The following is a 21,262-nucleotide window of genomic DNA, read 5'->3' on the forward strand; positions in this document are numbered from 1 at the left end:
CACACACACACACACACACACACCATATTTTCTTTGTCCATTCATCTGTTGAAGGGCATCTAGGTTGGTTCCACAGCTTAGCTATTGTGAATTGAGCTGCTATAAACATTGTTGTGGCTGCATCACTATAGTATGCTATTTTAAGTCCTTTGGATATATACCAAGGAGTGGGGTAACTGGATCAAATTTTCTGAGGAATCTCCATACTCCTTTCCAGAGTAGTTGCACCAATTTGTAGTCCCACCAGCAATATATGAATGTAAGTTTTTCCCCCACATTCTTGTCAATATTTATTGTTACTTGTTTTCTTGATAATTGCCATTCTGCCTGGAGTGAGGTGAAATCTCAGTGTAGTTTTAATTTGCATTTCTCTAATTGCTAGAGATGTTGAACATTTTTTTCATATATTTGTTGACCAATCATGATAACTAGTTTTGAGCTTCCTTGATTTTGCCTATTCATTTCTCCCCATTCTAACAATCCTAGTCTCATTCCAGTGGCTCCCTGGATTTTTCTTTTTCTTTATTAAAATCAGGTTTCCCCCACTGCCTTTTCCTCATTCTCCCCCTTCACCCTCTCTCAACCCATTTCTTTGATCCACCTTCTGTTTCTGCTTCTGTCAGGATTTCTGTATCCCAAGTTCTCCCTTCTCTCTTCCTCTTAAAACATACATACAATGTTAAATTAAACAGGGCTTCCATGAGACCAGCCGACATTCTTTTTTCTACCAATTAGCTCAACCAAAAGAAGAGCCTGGTACTGGTAATATGAAATGTAAGAAGTATTTCATTTACCTGAAGGATGGGCATAACTGTTGTTTCAATTATTTGTTCTTTAGGGTCTTTTCCCCCCAGGTCAAGGAGCAACAATTGGAGTTGATTTTATGATTAAGACAGTGGAGATTAATGGTGAAAAAGTAAAGGTAAGAAGCTAAATGTTCAACTTGTCTTTTGTGTGCTGTGTGTAAGCTTAGGGGAAGTTGTGTAGTCATGTTTTCATAGCATTTATTAAATCTCCCAAAAGCCAGGTGTGATGGTACATGCCTGTAATTCCAGCTACTTGGGAGGCTAAGGCAGGAGGATTAGCAATTTAGCAAACCTTATTTCTAAATTAAAAAAAAAAAAAAGCCTGGGGATATAGCTCAGTGGTAAAGTACCTGTGGGTTTTATCCGAAGTGGGGGAAAAATCTGATTGAAACCGACATTGAAAACAGTATATTCAGCTATGACACTTATTTCTAGTCCCTTTGTGGGAGGAGGAAGGGATTTTTATGATATTTTTACAGATTAGAACAGAAAAAAGGGCTATAGGAAAGGCAGCAGAATACAATAGACACTAGTATGGCAATATGTAAATCAATGGAAGTGTAACTGATGTGATTCTGCAATCTGTATACGGGGTAAAAATGGGAGTTCATAACCCACTTGAATCAAAATGTGAAATATGATATGTCAAGAACTATGTAATGTTTTGAACAACCAACAATAAAAAAAAGGGGGCTAAAGCAAGTTTGTCCTATCTTCTGTCATATCAGAAACAAGAAATTTCTTTTTGGATTTCATGAATTGAGCCAATAAACTATGCTGCCTCCTATAATAGCAGGCCCATGAAAAATTTCATTTTAGGTAATGAAGCCATATTAGTCGCTTATTAAAAACTATCCTATCTCCCATGTACCTTTGTTCCTAGTAATAGATAATAAATGAGAGGTTCAAGAAAGAATCCATGATCTCTACCCTATTCTCTATTTAGTGACTTCTGGGTAGCTTGATATACCTGAAAGAAGTATGGTATTTCCAGTAATAGGAGAAGAGAGATTGTGTTCTTGAGTACCTACTATGTGCCAGTGCTTTTGCTAGGTGCTTTTACATGTGTTTTTATAGTTACCTTAATTTTTACTATAAATTCTGTGAGGTAAGTGGCATCATTCTTGTTTTACAGACTTCAAAAAAAGATAGGTGACTTACTTATTCATGGCTGTCTAGTCAGGAAGGGAAATGGAGGATTTGAACCTGTTCTGCCTCCCTGCCATCTCCCCTGTTATGGGATAAGAGGGGAATGAAGCTACAAAAGGCTCATCACCTTGGAGCAAAGAAAGGAAGGTGATGGAAATAAATATGAAATGAGACTAAATTACATGAAAAGAGGATAAAGATATTGATCTTAGGCACTGTGTTCTACCTGCCATTCATTTATCGAAATTCCATTGTCAGGTTTTTTAGAGGTGAGTCCCATGGAAGGAAGTAATAAATCCAGCCATAAGCAACTCAATGATGAAAGCTGGCATCAGACTTCTAGCTAGATCCCAACCTAAGCATTCCAAATTTGGGTCCATGTTATTTGCATCCACCTCCTCCTTTTGAGAGCCTTGGGAAGGGCATAGAAGGTCCATAATGTTTTTGTAGCATTTCATAGATACTTGCCATCACAAATAAGTTATAGGCTGAGGCCTCTGAGTGTATAACAGAAGCTTTCCTGGTATGTCTTCCAGCCCTGAATCAAAATGGGTCTTTACTGCAGAAACATCTACAAATACAATAGTGAATGGAGAGCTCAGGGTGCTGGAAGATAACTGGAAGGTGTGAAATCCATGTAAATGCCAACCAGAAAGTCAGGAAAATAGTGTTTGGGGTGAGAAGAAGGAACTAGGGTGTGGGGACAGGAAGGAGACAGGAGTGTGCTCTAGAGGCATTAGTGGAAAGAGCCTTTTATTGCTTTCTATTGTTCCAGCAGAGATGGGGTAGTTGCCAATTGGAGTCATGTAAGGATAACTACTGTTTCATGCATTTTACTTCCAGATGTCTGAGTTTCCCATTTATTCATTGTATACATGAGTTCATTTGTTTGACCATAGTACCTTCCTATGGCAAACAATAGGCAGAAATAAGGGTGAATAAGAAATGGTCCCTAGGGTTAAAGAAGCAGCTTATTTTTGTCCCCCCTACATCTCTAGGCTTAGGTATTCCATTTATTCTACTTTCTGAGAACCATAGCCTAATTTTTAAGAGCTTACTACATTTCTAGAGTTCATCATTTTATGGTGACTGACTCCACCACAAGACCACAGGTTCCCTAAGAACAAGGTTTGTGTCTTATTCATCTTTGTATTTGCAGTGCAGTTCCTGTCCCTAATACTTCTTTCAGGGTTCTAAATCCAGGTCAAATCCAGGTCAAATCAATTAAAAATTTTTTTTTAGTTGTAAATGAACACAATACCTTTATTTTATTTATTTATTTTTATGTGGTGCTGAGGATCGAACCCAGTGCCTCACACATGCAAGGCAAGCACTCCGCCACTGGACTACAGCCCCAGCCCTCAAATCAATCCTCCTGTGATTTTTTTCTAACCCAGTATATTGACTCAAGATATGAAATCACTACATTTATCCTTATTAATTCAAGGGCCTCATTAATGTGTGGATATAGGAGAAATAACCTGTTATTAGAAGGAAACAGTGTCTGTCTTATTGTCATACTTGTTGACATTTATTGAGTCCCTCTTCTTGGTGATGTTTTAGTGTCTTTTTGCTAGTACTTTGTAGGCTTTCTCAGAACCCTGTAAAATCAGTGGAAAAGAAAATTCACTATCAGTTGGTGCAGCATCACCCACTCAGCAAGTGGCAGGACCGTGAATCAGGTTCTCTCTCCTGACTTCAGCCCCCTTGTCCCTCCGTATTAGTACCAGTCTTTCAGGAATGGCTTCCAGACTGAAAGTGGGAAATAGGAGGTATTAGAAATATTCTTGTAACTACTGAGAATATATGCTAAATCACTGGAGGTAAAGTTAAGGAAGAGGCCCTTCTTTTAAAGTAGAATGCATCACGAAAGTGACTTCAGGCAGAAAATAGAATTAAAACATTTGTAGCCCACTGACCTGGGTACTTAAAAATGGCTAAAATGATAAATTTTCTTTTGTATATTTAAGCATAATAAAAAATTGGAATACAGAGTTTTCTCTTATACATTAAATTTTTTGGCTTATCATAAATTAATGAGTAATAAGCAAAACTCTAAGCTTTGTTTAAAACGTTTAAACCTTAGTTATGATAGAAAATTTGCTATATTTCTCTTTAATTAGATCTATGTTGCATAGATAGGCAACTCATAAAAGTATTGATTCCTTCAGCTCTTCGCCCATCCACCCATGTTATAGTATGTGCTTTATGCTTAGCACTATGGTAGGTAAATCTTTGTCCACTAAAAACTCACTATCATCTGGCTCTGATAACATTTTATCTGTGGAATCTTCTTTTATATCCCACCAATCTTTTAAGGAGAATTAATGAATCCCTCCTTTGTGATTCCACAAACCTTCGTTCATTTAGTTAATCTTCATTCAAATGTGTCCCCCTCTACTGTTTTAGGAAGGCACTTGGGGGTATGAGGTCAAATGGGAAATACCCTTGGTCCTCAAAGAACTCAGTCTAGTAAGGGAGACAGACTAGTAAACCAAGGACAATATTGCATTATTGTGACAGTGAGACAGTAGAGGTTAAGTGGTATGCAAGGAAGAGTAGACAGTGGAGCAGACCCATGCTGGAGGTGAGTGGTTAGAAAATCCATGGCTGCAATACTGAAAATATGTTGACAGGCATGAGACTAACATTAGGAGAAACCATCTTTCTGGTACCTTTATAATGGAACATATCACATTGTATGTTAGTTAATTAACTATGGATTTGGCCTCTTTATAGACTGAGCTATTTGAGATGGGGGTTGTGTTTTATCTTGTATCCTCCTGTGCCTACTGCAGTGCCCTGCCTAGGTTAATGTCCTGTAAATGCTGAAATAAGGCAAGTGGATTGCAGAGAATGAAACCAAGTTGAGTGATAAAGACAGTGGAGTATGAACACCCTTAATAATCAACTATCAGGCTAGAAGTAGGGAGCCCCCTTTGAGAAAATAACATATATCTTGGCAAGGTCATAAAATCATTATTCCAGAAAAATGCTCAAAGCTGTTCCCAAGATGTGCCAGTCATGAGAACATACTGATTTCTTAAGACTGACAGCATCTAAATCCAATCACAAGTGTTTTAGAGGCTCATTGTAGCTTTAAAACAATTGTCTGCTATTCTAAGTACATCCTAGCAGAAAGGAACCATGTCCCTAGGTTTGAGGCAGAGAAGAGAAATAACTTTGTCCCAACAAAAAGTAACTCCATCTGTATGTTTGCCTTTAGCTTACACAGACTTTCATGTATATCAAAAAGTAGCTGTCACTTCAAATCAAAGGAGAGTCTGTGCTGAAGATTACTACTAGACAGAGACTACTAGTCACCCATCTGTCTCACCAACTTTGGGGGCTGGGGATGTGGCTCAAGCAGTAGTGCGCTTGCCTGGCATGCGTGCGGCCCGGGTTCGATCCTCAGCACCACATACAAACAAAGATGTTGTGTCCGCCAAAAACTAAAAAATAAATATTAAAAATTCTCTCTCTTTCCCTCTCTCTCTCTCTCTCTCTCTTACTCTCTCTTTAAAAAAAAAAAACCAACTTTGGATACAGAGGTACATTTAAATTAGTCTGCAGTGGCAAAGATGGCATGGTCCCTGTCATGAAGTTTTGAGTCAAGTGGGGAATAGAGCTACTAAATTATTAGATGATTCAATGTGTCAGGTGCCACTGGGGGGATTGGGAGTAGGGGATGGGGTACCTGACCTATTCTGTAGATTGGAGAGGCCTTCCCTGAAGTGGTGTTAAGGTGGTAAATACGAATTTGTGTGAACATACTTTATATACAGAGATATGAAAAATTGTGCTCTATATGTGTAGTGAGAATTGTAATGCATTCCACTGCTGTCGTATATTTAAAAAATAAAATCAATAAAAGATTTTAAAAATAAAATAAAATTGAAATATTAACACACAAAAAAGGTGATAAATACACTTGTGACCTGCGAAATGTATACAGTCAGAAGGGATTACTGTTGTGTTAACATTATTTCTCAAGGCCCTGTGATTTGCTGTATACTCAGCAGTCTCTCTGGAAAACAGGTTTCTTCTAATCCTTGCCTGCTATGTGCAGAGAATCAAGGGAACTATTCGGCCTTTTTTTTTTTATTTGGTTATTAAAACCATCCATTATTAGGTTTTAGAACTAGTAGATGAGTTTAGAAAATGTGAACTTCCAGCAGGTTGTTTATTTTCAACCCCTTTGTACAAAGAAACAACAAATACCCAAAGAAATTAAGTGGCTTGCCTAAGGTCATAGAGCTTAAAAGTGGTAGAAGGAAAATTTTTGTCTGCCATGGCATGGTCCTGTTTTCATTAACAAAGATAATACATTAATATGTTCATTAGAATTTTGAACTGGAAAGAGTGGTGAGGTTGGATTTTTTCCCCCATCTCTGCTGACTGAAATACCAATAGCCACAGAATGACAGCTTACCCCATAGAGCAGCATGGAGCCTGGGACCATAATGCCTTGTTGAGCTTTGAGACACCAAGCAAGTGATTATACTCTATGTTCATGTTTCCTCTTGTGAGAAAGCATATCCTACCTTATAGGATTATCATGAAGATCGGGTTACTGCATACAAAGTGCATAAATAGAGCTTGGAACATACTCAATAAAGTTTTTTTAAACAAAGAGGGAACTCTTAATAGCATAGAAAACAATAACAAACAAACAAAATAACCTCCTCTTTCTAACCAGAAACACCTAACAACATTAATAACAACAAATTGTAAGTGCTTTCTTTATGGCAGAAAATGACCAGGAAATTATCTGGGAGAAGATATCCTCATTTCCAAGGTAAAGCAAGCTAATACTCTCTTATTTTCTACTTCTCCAACCTGCTTCTTCTGTTATGCCTTTACAGCTCCAGATCTGGGACACTGCAGGTCAGGAGAGATTTCGTTCTATTACACAGAGTTATTACCGAAGCGCTAATGCCTTGATCCTTACCTATGACATTACCTGTGAGGAATCCTTCCGTTGCCTTCCTGAGTGGCTGCGGGAGATAGAACAATATGCCAGCAACAAGGTCATCACTGTGTTAGTGGGTAAGTAAGCATAAATGAGGAGGGAAAGTGATTTGTGGGCATCAGAAAATTTATAATCACATACGGCTTATGCCTTGCTATCTTCCAAGAATGTAATCTCTCTCTTTTTTTAAAAAATTTATTAGTTAGAAATGGACCTTTATTTATTTGTTTGTTTATACATGGTGCTGAGAATCGATCTCAGTGCATCACATATGCTAGGCAAGTATTCTATCACTGAGCCACAACCCCAGCCCACAAGAATGTAGTCTCTAGCTAGAAAAGTCATCAACCAACATTAGTTCATCTGCAATTGAAGAGAGAAAAAAAATCAGTTCTATCCCATCATGATAGTTTAGGAAAATAAAGTAGAAAACATTTCTCTGGGCTCTAGGGGAGAAACTAGGTGATCACAAAAGTTATGTGGGCTGCTATACATTTTTTAAAAACCTAGTTACAAGGTGGTAGAAACTGCTAGTATAAAAAGGGGAAAAAATGTTTTTTTGGGGGGGTACTGGGGATTGAACCCAGGTGCACTTAACTACTGAGCCACATCCCCAGCCCACTGAGCCACATCCCCAGCCCGTTTTTGTACTTTTTATTTAGAGACGGGGTCTCACTGAGTTGCTTAGGGCCTTGCTAAATTGCTTTGAACAATATGATTTGAACAAACTTACCAAAAAAATTATAAATTAGGAAAACTTAAACATTGAATTTTTGAGGCTACTAAGGGTTGTTAATTGTTTTAGGTGTGAAAATGACATTGTAGCTCAGTTTTTTTTTAATCTTATCAAAGTCACATACTGATATTGTAAGGTAAGCTGGTTTTGAACTTGTGATCCTCCTGCCTCAGCTTCCTGAGCTGTTGGGATTACAGGTATGTGTCACCGCACCCATCTAAAATATCTCTTCTAAGGTGATAATAAACAATTGCTCCAGTAATGAATTTATTATCTAAAATACTTTCACTAATTTTTTTCCTTTCTTAAATTTTTGCCGATTTGAGAAATTCTGTTTCAGAAACGGTCTACTAAGGGAAAAATGCTGCAGTTTGTTTCATTTTGTAGGAAGACAACCTCTGTCTAGCATGGGGAAAACCAGAAACCAACCCTTGCTTTTCTGTGGTGACAAACATACTCATTAAAAACGGAATTACAGTAAAAACCAGATCACTAAAAACTCCTAGTTGTGATGAAAAGTTTTAATAATTGTATGGTTGTAAATGTTTTCCTTTGGGGAAGGAATTGCTGTATAGTTTAACAAGACCCGACTTTAAAAAAAAAAATGTGTAAGGAACTTCTGAAACATTAAGTCACAAATTATAGCTAACAGTACACTAAGTAAACTTATAACAAGCATTATAACTGGTAGATGCCAGGAATCATATTAGGAACTTTACATGTCATGATCCCAGATTTATAAGTTAGGAAGTAAAGGCTCAGTGATGTGAAATTCTTTGTCCAAGGTCACATTGTGTACCATGTTGCTTTGTAACAAGTTGCTGGACTTTTCTTTCAGGCTGCTATTTAAGTACCTGCCTCTTTATGAGCTAGTGTTCCAAGCCCACTACTGAAAACACTTGTGTACAGTGGTGAGCACTTGCCATGAAGTGTATGAAAGCCTGTAGCTCTGGACCTGTGTTTTCTGTGTTCCACAGAAAGCCCTTTCTAGAGAAAGCCCTCAAGTTCAAGCATTACTTCCTGGGATTTTATCCAAAAAAGTTAAATGGAAATTTGAGGAGAGATAAGTTAGTTCAATATGAAAGGGATTGGCTTTAACAATTTTTGGTATCGAAATTTCAGACATAAGCAAATCAGAGAAATCAGTATACACAATCCCATGAATACATCTCTCAACTTCAGAAAGTATCACCTAACTCATGGCCAATCTTATTTATCTATTCCCTATCTGTTCTGTCCATTCTTTCCACCCAGATTATTTTGAAGAAGTCTCAAATTTTTGCATTACCTTACAATATCAGTATGTGACTTTGATAAGATTTTTTTTTAAAAAACTGAGCTACAATGTCATTTTCACACCTAAAACAATTAACAATCCCTTAGTAGCCTCAAAAATTCAATGTTCAAATATTCCTAATTTTTTTGGTAAGTTTGTTCAAATCAAATCCAAATCCCTATACTTTATTGCTGTTTTTTAATTCTCCCTTTATCTATAAGTTCCATTGCCATTTCTTTTTCTCTTGGAATTTATCACTAAAGCGTTTGTCCTATAGAGTTAATAAGGATCAGTTGTTTTCTTTGTGGTGTCATTTGACATGTCCCTTATTCACCTGCATTTCTCACAGATTTGTAAATAAATCTAGAGGCCTGATGAGATTTATTTGTTTTAGGGGATTTTTTTTGAGCAAAAATACCCCACATATGATATTTCAGGTATAGTTCTTCTAGGATAAAAAAGAAGAACACCTGATTTTTTAAAAAATTCACTGCTTTTCAAGGTAATAAGTTCATTCCCTAGGACCTTTGATTAACTATTGAAATTTGTTTATAGTTTTAATAGAATATGAACTTGTGGACTTAATATATTTAGTGTATTCTACTACCTTGCAATTATTATTGATTCTCCAATTATTACTGATTGTTCGAATTTTGATAGTGGAAATTGCTTCAAATGAATTCCTGAAATCTTTTGATATGATCCTAGGAATTCTTTGATAATTTTTTTGCTTTCTGGAATGACAAGTATTCCAGGTAAATCCATGCATTTTTCTGCCCCAGACCTCATTTGTTCAAGAAATAGTTTCTTTTTAATGGTAAGTTTCTATTTATAGGCCACAATCTACATGTTAGGAGTTCCCCTTATTGGTAGGTTGGCCATTCTTTTTAGGCTTTTCAGTGGGCAGGGCTGATATGTGTGTGTGCATATGTTGGATTCTGTACCATGCACAAGAGGGTTGTCTTACTAGGCTCTACTAAATATTCTGACAAGACTCTCATAAGTTACGCTTGGCATCATATTCACTTACATTATGGCTTACGGGCAGGTCAGCATTAGGCATACCTTTTTAGTGAAAGGAGTTCTCATAGTAGTCCACAGAACTTTCCAGGACTCTCCCTGCACCTGGACAATTCAAGTGTCAGGAAACAAGGCTCAATTCAGACAAGTGAGGAATCTGCCTGGCTTAAAAGTCTCAGTGCCCCATAGGAGCCATCTTGTTTTATAACAACTATACAAGCTTGATTTTTAGGACAGAATCAGCACACTCAGGAAGCCCAAGTTATGGCATTCCAGTAGGTCTTTATAATTCATACACAGAATTCCCAGGTCAGAGTGATTTATCAATTGGGTCATTTAAGAGATGTTGCCAGGTAAAATAGTTGACATCATCTTTATCAGGTTTCCTGGAGAGTAGGTGTTGAAAACATCTGTTATCTTTTAAAAGATAAAATACATCATGAATTATTCATACTGAAACTTCCACTTATAATTCAGGATTGCAGAAATTTTACTAAACTTCATTAATCTTATATCTGTATTTTTTCCTTCTTGTGACAAAAATTCTAGTTCCCAGTGATACTAGAATAATTACTTATTTGCTTTAACCCGTAATATACATATAGCAGCCTCATAGTAACAGTAGCAGCACTGCCACTGACAAAATGATTAGTGGAACTGTTTGAGAGTTTTTCCTTTAATTCTTTGTCTTCAGCATGTATACCTAAGGATGTATGGTTAAATTACAATATGTTACACTCACTTGAAATACTTTTGTGTCGTTATACCACTACATGGAAGCCATCTTTGTTTAATTTTGCTTTCAATTTTAGGGATTATACTTTGTATTAATTGTATAATTTTAAATGTGTAAATATGAAAAACATTTGTAAGTTTCTGAAGTCAAAACTATAAAACAAAGTATATTTAGAGAGGCCTGACTTCTATTCCTATCCTCTCAACCCTTTTAAATAGGTAACCATTATCTTTTAAATTAAGATGTGTGTTTTATATATATTCATATTCTTCCCTTTTTCTTAGTTGTAAATTATATTTTTCTGCTCGGCCTTTTTTGCTTAATATATCCTAGTGTCCTCATTTCATGGTAGTATATAGAAATATTCCTAATGGCTTTTTACAGGGGCAGATATTCCACTGTGTGGATGTACAGTCTTACTTAGCCAGTACCCTACTAATGGACATTGGGGTTGTTTCCAGTTCTTTGTCATTATAAATAGTGCTAATATTTTAAAAGAAACATTCCAGTAATCACAGTCACATTTGCTTTGCTTTACTAGCCCATCTGTCTGGCTTGACTTCAGATCTGGAAGTTAATTTTTATGCTTCTGAGCTGGCAGAAAGTCAAGTGTTGATTCTTTCTTTGATCATACCACTGTTATAGGAAACAAGATTGACCTGGCTGAAAGGAGAGAGGTCTCCCAGCAGAGAGCAGAAGAATTCTCAGAAGCTCAGGACATGTATTATCTGGAGACTTCAGCCAAGGAATCTGATAATGTGGAGAAACTCTTCCTTGACTTAGCATGCCGACTTATCAGCGAAGCCAGACAGAACACACTGGTGAACAATGTATCTTCACCCCTCCCTGGAGAAGGGAAAAGCATCAGCTATTTGACTTGTTGTAATTTCAACTAACAGCTGAGGCAAGGAGAAGCAAAAGGAATCAGCAGCTGCCCCGATGGGCCACGAGTTGCTGGGGAGATCAGACGATGACTGTGGCTCCTGCTCTGGGACCCTCTGACTCCTGTGGGCTCCTGAGATTACAAAGCATGGCAGGCCAAGGGCCTCGTCCACAGGCCAGCATTAGCAGAACACATAATGGTTTCATCCTTTTGCAGTCTGGAGTTAGAGTGAGAAGAAAATCGCACTAGGCGCTCCATGATCTGCAGAGCATGTTGCTTTTGTTTTTTTTAAAAAGCAAGTAAAAGCGCATTCCTGAACACAGTCTAGGGGGAAGCGTACTATAGGGATTCCTCCTGCACAGTAAGCGCATGTGGGGGCTGTTCTCTAGGGCTTCAATGATGATATTCTGGTGGCCCTGGTTTTCTTGTCTACCAGGTAAACCAAAACTGGGAAGGCCAAGTACTCTCTGTGGTGTGTAATGATGACCCCATGGAGAATCTGAAAAGTGTTATTTCTTTTGTCCACAGGCACTTTCAAGAACTTTCGGATGTAAAAATTATATGAAACCTTTACCCATGACCAACAAAAACAATCATTGTTTTAATTATATGTAAGCTCCATGACTCCTTTTGGTGCTAATGATTCTGCTATTTCACAGACCAAACATTTTAGTACATTGATGTCCTTAAATGTATTACACAGAAATAAAAAAAAAAATGGGGGAATTCCATGAATCGGCACTCTTTTTCAAAGTCTCATTACTATCTTTTCTAGAATGATTTTCTAGGAAGAGAATACTTTTTCTTTCATGTTCCCCTTCAAATCTCTAAATTTTCTTCTCTAATCTTTCCTGCCCTTTTAGTAAAAGTTTGAAAATTAAAAAAAAATATAAATGACTGATGATATTCTATTATAAAAGATTAGTTCTTAGACATTACTAATAGTGTGAGAAAACAGACAAGATATGACCAAAATACTGTGGATTAATGGACTGCAGAACAGGATTCCAAGCAGAGCACAGTCCTTGATAACAGGTCACATCTTTTACTTTCTGGTACTATCCTTCTTGGACAAACCAAGGCTTAGGATTTTTGTAGATATTTTTAGCAAAAGTTCGAGTAGCAACAGATGAAAAGCCTCACAAATCATTTTTGTATCTTCAATAACCTTAAAAAAATTCTGCTGTGGAAGCAGGTTGAGCTGTCATTTATCATCTCTTTATAATAAGGTTACTCTCAGACTCATGAAACTTTCTTTTTCTTTCTCTTTTCCTCTCTGTCTTGGTCTCCCCTTTTGGTCCTCTTTTTCTCCCTTCCTGATATGCATGTGTTACTCCTCCAATTCAAAGGGGGTATATATGCCTTTACTTAGCCAGTTTTAAAAGAGGACTCAAAATGCAAGATGTGCTGCTAAATCTGTGTTGCTGTTTCTTCAGTGCCATACTTTGATACTTTCCAATTTGTTCACTGATATAAATGCAAATTGGGAAAGTAATTAAACCTGAATGCTATTGATGCTGTCAGATGTTTCTGTAGCTTGCTGCTTAGCATATCTGATTGATGCTAAGTAATGGAATAAGGGTATGATATGTAATTCTGCTGTTGCTGGAGATGGTGACAATCTCGGTCCTGATATGTTGATGTTTGAAAGCTATTTAATTATAAAGAAATGAGTCATGTAGAACACAGTATTGATAAAGCATTTTTAGCATTTCTCTATCAGGTTTCAGCATGACCAATCTCTTGCACATGGAATTACATATATCATTAAGAGACTGATTCTTCTGATTGGCCTCACTGTGTTTTTCATGATTCTATGGGAAAGAAAAGCAGATCCCAGAAGCTTGAACTTTCTTTTATAGAATCTGTCTCTACAGAAGAAAAAAAAACTTTAATAAAAACCCAAATAATTTATAATTATTGCCTTTCCCTCCTCATCTTTTCCACTAAGTCAGCAATTAAAGTATCAAAAAATAAGTTAATCAAGGTGGGAAGGACCTATTTTTTAAACTGCAAGATAATGTTCCTAAATCTGGATTTATTACTTTTTTGTTGGCAAAATTCCAATGTCCCCAGCATATGATGACCCAGCTTCATCTCACAGTAGCAAGTATGTTAAAAATAAACTTGCTTTGCAAACTTAAAGGGCTTTGTTGGATTGGACTAATTTAGTTCCAAAATGACAGCTTCTTGGGCCACATTTGTATTATGGAAATCTTATTCCCTAGGGTTTAACCCTCTCCATATACCATTGGTCAGACTCAGAATGAGATTAGAGTGTTTTCTTGGCCTTTTTTCTTTCTTGGTACCTTCTAGTCTTCTGTAGCTTATAGTCACCCATCCATGGCCTGTCAACAGGGACACATGAGAATGTGGGGCTTTGTTTTTCTTAGTTCTGTGAATTTCAGATTAGGCCTTATGGACATTTGTCCACCAATGTATCTCAAGTTTGAGAATAAGCTCTGACAGGTGCAATAAATATCAAATAAATGATTTAGTGCTATGAGGGACTTTTTTGTTGTTGTTCAATAACTACTCCTTCAAGTAGAACTTGAGAAAAATACAATTAAATGAAGTCATCTTAACTTAGGCCAGGACCTAAACTTACTGGTTTGCCTAATTGTTCTTATTGTTAGGGCAATATTTGCTGAGATGAGCCTTCCTTAGGGGGAAAAAAGTCAAATTCTTATTTAATAGTAGATTTAAAAAACAAAAAGCAAAAAAAGTTTCTTTATTGTAGTTTAGTTTGGCTTGACTCTGACAAATAAGACCAGAGTCCATGCCTTTCATTGTTGGTAAGATCTTTTCCTTCTTTTAATAAAGTTATTAAATATATAGCAAAACTCTTTTCAACTTCCAATGAAAACATCTTCATGTTATAGAATTAGACTTGGGAAAATCTATGAAATCATAATTTGCTGTTATCAATGACATGGCTTTGTATAAATAAATCCTCAAAGGATTTCATGCCTTTTCCTTTGCCTACGAAAGCCTTTTTGCTCCTTTGTATATTTCCATTAGATCTGTTGAATTATATTAACATTTAATTTGTGATTATAAAAGGCCAAATATCTGTACATTATTTGGGTTAAGTCAGTGGTTTTTCCTGGCTTTTCTTTTTCCAATCTTTTGGTCATTTTCATTAGAATCTCTCCCTGAGTAAAGTGGCAAGAAAATAACTGGAAATGAAACTCAATTTGATTGATTTGAAAACATGTCAAGTTCTGATTTAGGATTTGGTGAGAAAGGTAGACGCTACTGACCAAAATAAGGTATTTGGATTAGGATCATTTTAGACTTGTTGGAGGAAGGAACAGATTCAACATAGAACTGGAATCTTTCTTTCTTCTTCTGTTCATGAATACATGCCTTGGGAGGACACTGGTGACCCCCACAGTGCTAGGTTAATTATTTGCCTCATCTATCCTTTAAGTTATCCCATAGTTCCTCCAGATCCAGCATCAAATTTCAGTTAATGACTCACTCTGAATATCAGTTGCAAGCTGGGCATGGTGGCACATGCCTGTAATCCCAGTGGTTTGGGAGGCTGAGACATGAGGATCTCAAGTTCAAAGCCAGCCTTGGCAACAGTGAGGTGCTAAGCAACTCAGTGAGACCCTATGTCTAAATAAAATACAAAATAGGGCTGGGGATGTGACTCAGTGAGCAAGTGCCCCTGAGTTCAATCCCCGTTACAAAACAAATAAAAAATAAAAAATAAAAATAAAACAAAAATAACCAGTTGCACATGATTTTGAACTGGTCTTGTGATTAAACTTTTTTTTTTTTTTGGTAAACTAAGCCACAGAATGAGATGTCATCTATAATAATAATAAAAAAACTGCTTCTTTTCCTCCATGTATCATATTAATGGCCTTAAAGATAGACGTGTTCTATTTCTTAACCTTATAGAATTTGTGTATTTCATGGTCATATATACCTAGGGATCACTTCTTAATTCATTTCTGGAAGAGGTTTATTTAGGATTTGCCATTTCTTTTTTCTAGAATTTTTGTTTGTTTTAACTGCAACTGGTTACTTTCCTCAGTTATGGTTCTCACAGGTGTGTTTTGATGTAACTGTAAGACTTTAGAATTAACTAGAGAAAAGCACTGAAAAAAATTTTGCATCTCACCTTTCTGACAAATGTATTCCGACTAAGCAGTGTTGTTAAACACTAATTTTAACAGCAAAGATATAGGATCTATTTTCTTTGGATTTCATTTCTGACAAGAGCCTCTTTTGTATTTGAAAGGAAAGCTGCCTTCTGCTACATTGTACACTCTGATAATTTCTTCATACTGAGTTAAGAAGTACCTTCAAACCACTAACTAAAACAGTAATGTTAGAAGAGGAGAAATGGCACTTCTTTCTGATGTCCCATGATGTTGAAATGTTATAATCATGCCTAGGAGCCATACTTTGAAATTAAAAACAAATTGAGGCATAACCAGCTTGTGAAGGAACTTAAAATTGAAGACATTTGAAGAATAATTGAGGGATCTGGGGGGAGGTGGATACAACTAGTCTATTATAGCAAGATGCTCTGTAGTTCAAAAAGGTAGAATAAGGCCCACGGAATAAAGATTACGGAGCCACTGGTTTAGGCTCTATTTCAGGGAGAAAGGGGCCACAATACCTTCAAGCGATGCCTTCTGTCAAGCAGAGCACAGATAAGAACTGAGCAAAGAGAATGTGGAGAAGATTCAAGCATTGATTAGAAGTTTGACTAAATGACTATTAACTTAAAATTCTACATTACAGTACTTTTCTCCTCATAACACGTTTAATTAAGTATCTTTTGACCCATGGCTAATACTTTTCTTAAAAAGGCTTTGTTCTTCTGCCACAAATATATTCACCCTTCAGGGAAGAGGTTGGTTATGTGTTGTTAAGCCAAGAGGCTGATCTGCAGCTGGGATTGGCTTGCCAGTCCATTCACCAGTGTCCTGTTGAAACCACAAACTAGTTGTTAAGTTAAAAAAGGTATTATTTTTGTAAGTTATATGAATCATGGAAATTGTATCAGTGTAATGATAATGATCTCTTCAGGATTTTAGGATAGGCATTTTTAACAGAGCAGAATCTTCCATTTAAGATCCCACAAAATAAAACAACATTAAGTTTTTCAGCTTCTGTGAGATGGACTGGTGAGTCATTGGCATAAAGCAGTCCTTGGGATCTCAAATAACATTTGGTGGGTTTCCTTGATTCTTTTGAAAGTAAGTTTTAAAAACCTGAGGCCAAATTGCTCCATGTATAAAGTAACAAAGCATAGGCCTTTGCTTTTAAATGAGATAACTCTAAGCAATTTTTGCTAATAAAGCCTATCACCCAAATGATTCCACCTACAAAATAACTTGTACTCTTGCTAGGCTGAATAATAGCTTTTCATTGGTTTAAAAACCAAAAAGTCAATGGTCTTGAATCAGTATGGGGAGAAACATACTTGAGTTTGGGTAAGCCTTCCTCTGACTCCTTTGGATAAGAGGTCAGAACACAAAGGCTAGCCCCCACTAATTTGGCCTACTGAGACGTACAAGTCAAAATGTTACATTCCCACTAGCTTAAAGCAGAATTTTGAAGATGCTGTGTGTTCTAGTTCCTGATTAAATCCTTTGTAGGTGATGACTCTGACATTTTAAAGACTGAGGTAGGGAGATGTATAGAAGGGGAACACTAATTTAGGTGAGAGGGGCTCTAAGATGCATAAATTAGCTGTGACTTTAGGCAAAGCACATAATCTTGAGAAAAAAAAATATATATATATATATAAAATAGATCTATCAGCATTATTGTGAACATTAGATGAGATAAATTGAAAGCAGAGTGCTCAGTAAACAGTAACCACTCAACTATTAGTTCTGTCTTCCTTACTTAAGATTTTGGAGCTGGGCATGGTAGCATGTGTCTGTGATCTGAGCTATGTGAGAGGCTGAGGCAGGATGTTTGCTTTAAGATCATCTGGGGAAACTCAAAAAAGATTTTGGATGGTGTGATACAAGCATAGATCCTTCAGAGACAAAACCAAAAAACCTTCCTGGCTTAAAAGAAAACAATTCCATTTTTTATTTCCTTAAAAGAAAAATCACTTATTTGATCTGCTTTTGGGCATTATTGTCACTGTTTCTTTATATACTTCTGCAAAGATATATTCTTTCAATAGGCAATTGCAGGGTTGTAAACTCCTTCTTATCAGGAAACTTAATCTTAGAACTGAAATACCTCACAGTGCAATTTAAACCTCTTTCCTCTTTGATCCCATTCTCCATGGTAAGAAAAATGGGTTGATCCCTTTCTTTTTAAGGAGACACATTTGCAACTTATTATTACTCTTTTTGCCTAACTTTACTTAAATAATGGTAAAAGCTCATTAAGGTGGTAATCATTCTTCCCTTCAATGTCAGGAAAGTTTTTGTTAATTCTTAGCTGCTTCTTCCACTTTCCCCAGTATTGGGGATTGAACCCAGGGCTTCATGCATGAAGTAAAGCACACTACCATTAAGCTACACCCCCTGCCCAACTCTTAGCTTCTTATTGATATCAGATTTAGATCTTAATCTTTATGTTGATCAACTCTTCAGTTATACATGTATTTTTCTTCTTTAGTTATATAATTGATAACAAAGTATGCTTCTGAAGAATAATTCTGGTTGTGTGGCTTGTTTCCATCCCTTGGTAAAATGGAGTCATGAATACCCGTTTTGGGATCTGCTTTAAGAGTTAATTTCATATGAGACAATATTTGATGAATGTAATTACCAATACCCAAAAGGGTAACCCCCTTTCTATGCGTGCACTATGTTCTGAAATAAAAGTTGGAGTACCAAATGCCTAATAAAGCAAAAATTCATATACAGAAAAACACAAGGTAAGAATATGATCAGATAACATAATTTACTAGTTGGCTGAATGGTGCACAGCTTTTGTTTAAGGTTACACTATATGCCTGATTCAATAACAATAGTAAATTTGATAAGCCCTCTGAAAAACAGCTGCTAATCATATTGCATTCTGGAATGTAATCATTAGGGATAAGTATTCTCTTGTTCTATGTAATTACAGAATGTTAATGGAAATTTCTTATAGGTTATTTGACAAATGAATGTCAAATGATTTCTTTAAACAATTAAAAAAATTCTTATCCCCTTAAGTCTTTTGGGGTTTTCATGTCCCTGTTGATAAAAAAAAAAAAATCAAATGACTGGACTGCTGGCTTCTAATTTCTACTCACTGAAGTGTCCTCTAGACATATCACATGGTTAGAGCTCTTGATGGTAGACAAAGGAGCTGCATAAATGTATTTGTACTAGTGCATGAGTAAAATTTGTTTTCAGCTAAAAAAAATCCACTCTGCTAAAAAATTCAGCTAATAAAGAATTAACAAGAGTTTTGATAATCTAAAGGGGAAAAGTGTGCCCTATATATTGTTGCACACATTTTAATGCATGACTTTTAGTATAGGGATGAAATAAAATTCAAAAATACAATTCTGGAGATCTCAGCAGCTAGTTAAAAATATTTAGAGGCTGCTTTATGAAGACTTAGAGATTCCTTGATTTCCCCCTTCTATCTTTCCATTAAAATGTGGATCTTTAATATACACAATTTTAACACAGGTTAGTCATTGAGTTTTATGAACTCAATTCTTAATATTTGGCTATTGGTTTTTTACATAGGATCTAAGTAAAATCTGTATACATCAGCATATAGAATCTAATAAGCTTCAATATAAACATATTACTTGTTTATAATGCTAATATGCAAATATTAACGGTACAATGTATATTTTATGTCCATGTATTAATTTTTTTTACTTAACAAAAAGCCTGTTAGAAATATAAGCCACTGATGACCTGAGTGCAATTAGCTGAAAACATTCTGTAGAAAAATGATTTATTGCAAATTCACTCAACATTTTTTAAAATAATAAATTGTTGATGGTCCTTTACTTTGTTTATTAATTTATTTATATGTGGTGCTGAGAATCGAACCCAGTGCCTCACACATGCTAGGCAAGCGCTCTACCATTGAGCCACAACCCCAGCCCCCACTCAACATTTTAAAAGGGGGACAGGGAGAAAAAACAAACCTGAACAAAATATTTTAAAATAAAGTTATGTTTCATTTTAAAATTAAGATAAATATACACACCATTAATTTGTCCTTTGCAAAGTAAAAAACTCAATGTTTTTTTTAGTGTATTTACTATGTTGTTGTGCAATATCATCACTAATTTTAGAACTTGTGTCATCCCCAAAAGAAACCTTATATCCGTTAGCAGTCACTCCTTATTCATCCTCCCCAACATCTGACAGCAAATAATCCTTCTGTTTCTATGGATTTTCTTATCTTGGACATTTCATATAAATATAGTCCTCAAATATGTGGCCTTTTGTGACTGGCTTCTCTTCCTTAACATTTTCAAGGCTCATCTATGTTGTAGCATGAATCAATAGTTTCTTTTTATGGTTAAGTAATATTCCATTTCATGTATATATAACATCTGTCCATCAGCTCATGGAAATTTGGGTTGTTTCCATTTTTTTGGCTATTATAAGTAATGCTGCTATGAACATTTATGTAAATTTTTTTTGTGTGGGCATATGTGTTTACATCTCTTAAAAGCAATTAGCCTAACAAATCTTGTCATTTGTCTGTATTTTAAAAGAACTCTTAAATTACTACTTGGGGAATGCAACTTATGATCTTAGTTCATTTGATCAATTAGGAGACTCTTGAATAGTGGCTAACTCTCCAATATGTCCATAAATTTTTTTTCTATGAGCCTGTCATGTAGATATGATAATCAATTTCTTGAAGACTGCTTCAGTCTTGTAGAAATTGCATTGTCATCACAGAATTTCTAGTCTTTTGCATTGTTTTTAAGGATAGCTTCGAATCATGGTGGAATGGAATACTCATTCAATCTTTTAGGATTCAGTGAAACATTTTTGAGATACAATTTTTTTACATGTTGTCTTTAAAATTTTTCCTTCTTGAAAAAAGATTGTGAAATTGCCAAACCATCTGACTGTTCATTGTGGCTTAAGTTTTTATTATTAAGAAATAATTCATACCCAGAGAAAAAGTAAAAAGAATGTATTTTGTGTGCAAAGAATGAATGTATTTAACAAAACCTTTTTATTTGTAAGAATTTTTTAAAAAGTTGAATGGAAATTGCTTTCCCATGTACTTGTACATAAATAAACATTTCCTGTTGTCCACATTTAGAGGGTCATATGCCATGTCAATATGCAAAAAGCAAATAGGTTTTAAATATACTAATATCCTTCAGCATAATGTGAAATGTGCACTAGATTTGGGGATCTGGATACATGAATTTGAATGTTGATTCTCTAACTGGTTTAGTGGAACAAGTCAATATTTTATATCATGGTTTTCTCTTCAATAAAAAGAGGATAATCTAGATCACCTTTAAGGTCTCTTCCAACTATAACACTAAATGAGACTACTCTCCTATATTCAGAATGTGAGAATTATGCTATTTATGATACTAGGATAGATGCTTTAACCTATGATAAAACTGAAGGAGTATTACACTGTGAACCAGTGTCCTAGTCCTGACACTGAGAAGCTAAAAATCCTAGTACCATTAGACATTGGAGTAAAAAATTTATTTCAAACCTTAAATTTTACAAGTTCAAAATATGGGCACCAGAT

The 21,262-nt window shown here is 35.7% G+C and overlaps 1 protein-coding gene across 2 annotated transcripts in view; it reads left to right on the plus strand.

The window, feature by feature from the left end:
• The window catches only part of RAB30 (RAB30, member RAS oncogene family), an 84,518-nt gene extending 64,989 nt beyond the window's left edge, over positions 1-19,529 (plus strand). For both annotated transcript variants that reach the window (XM_081281062.1, XM_081281061.1), the window contains 3 exons: positions 839-922; positions 6,821-7,004; positions 11,341-19,529. In XM_081281062.1, coding sequence (XP_081137188.1) covers positions 839-922; positions 6,821-7,004; positions 11,341-11,591 — 519 coding nt within the window. In that variant the 3' untranslated portion in view covers positions 11,592-19,529. The remainder of the gene's footprint in view (positions 1-838; positions 923-6,820; positions 7,005-11,340) is intronic.
• Positions 19,530-21,262: the final 1,733 nt, after the last annotated feature.

The sequence above is a fragment of the Spermophilus citellus genome, assembly GCF_964194105.1.
Source record: "Spermophilus citellus genome assembly, chromosome: 2".
Taxonomy (NCBI): Eukaryota; Metazoa; Chordata; class Mammalia; order Rodentia; family Sciuridae; genus Spermophilus; species Spermophilus citellus.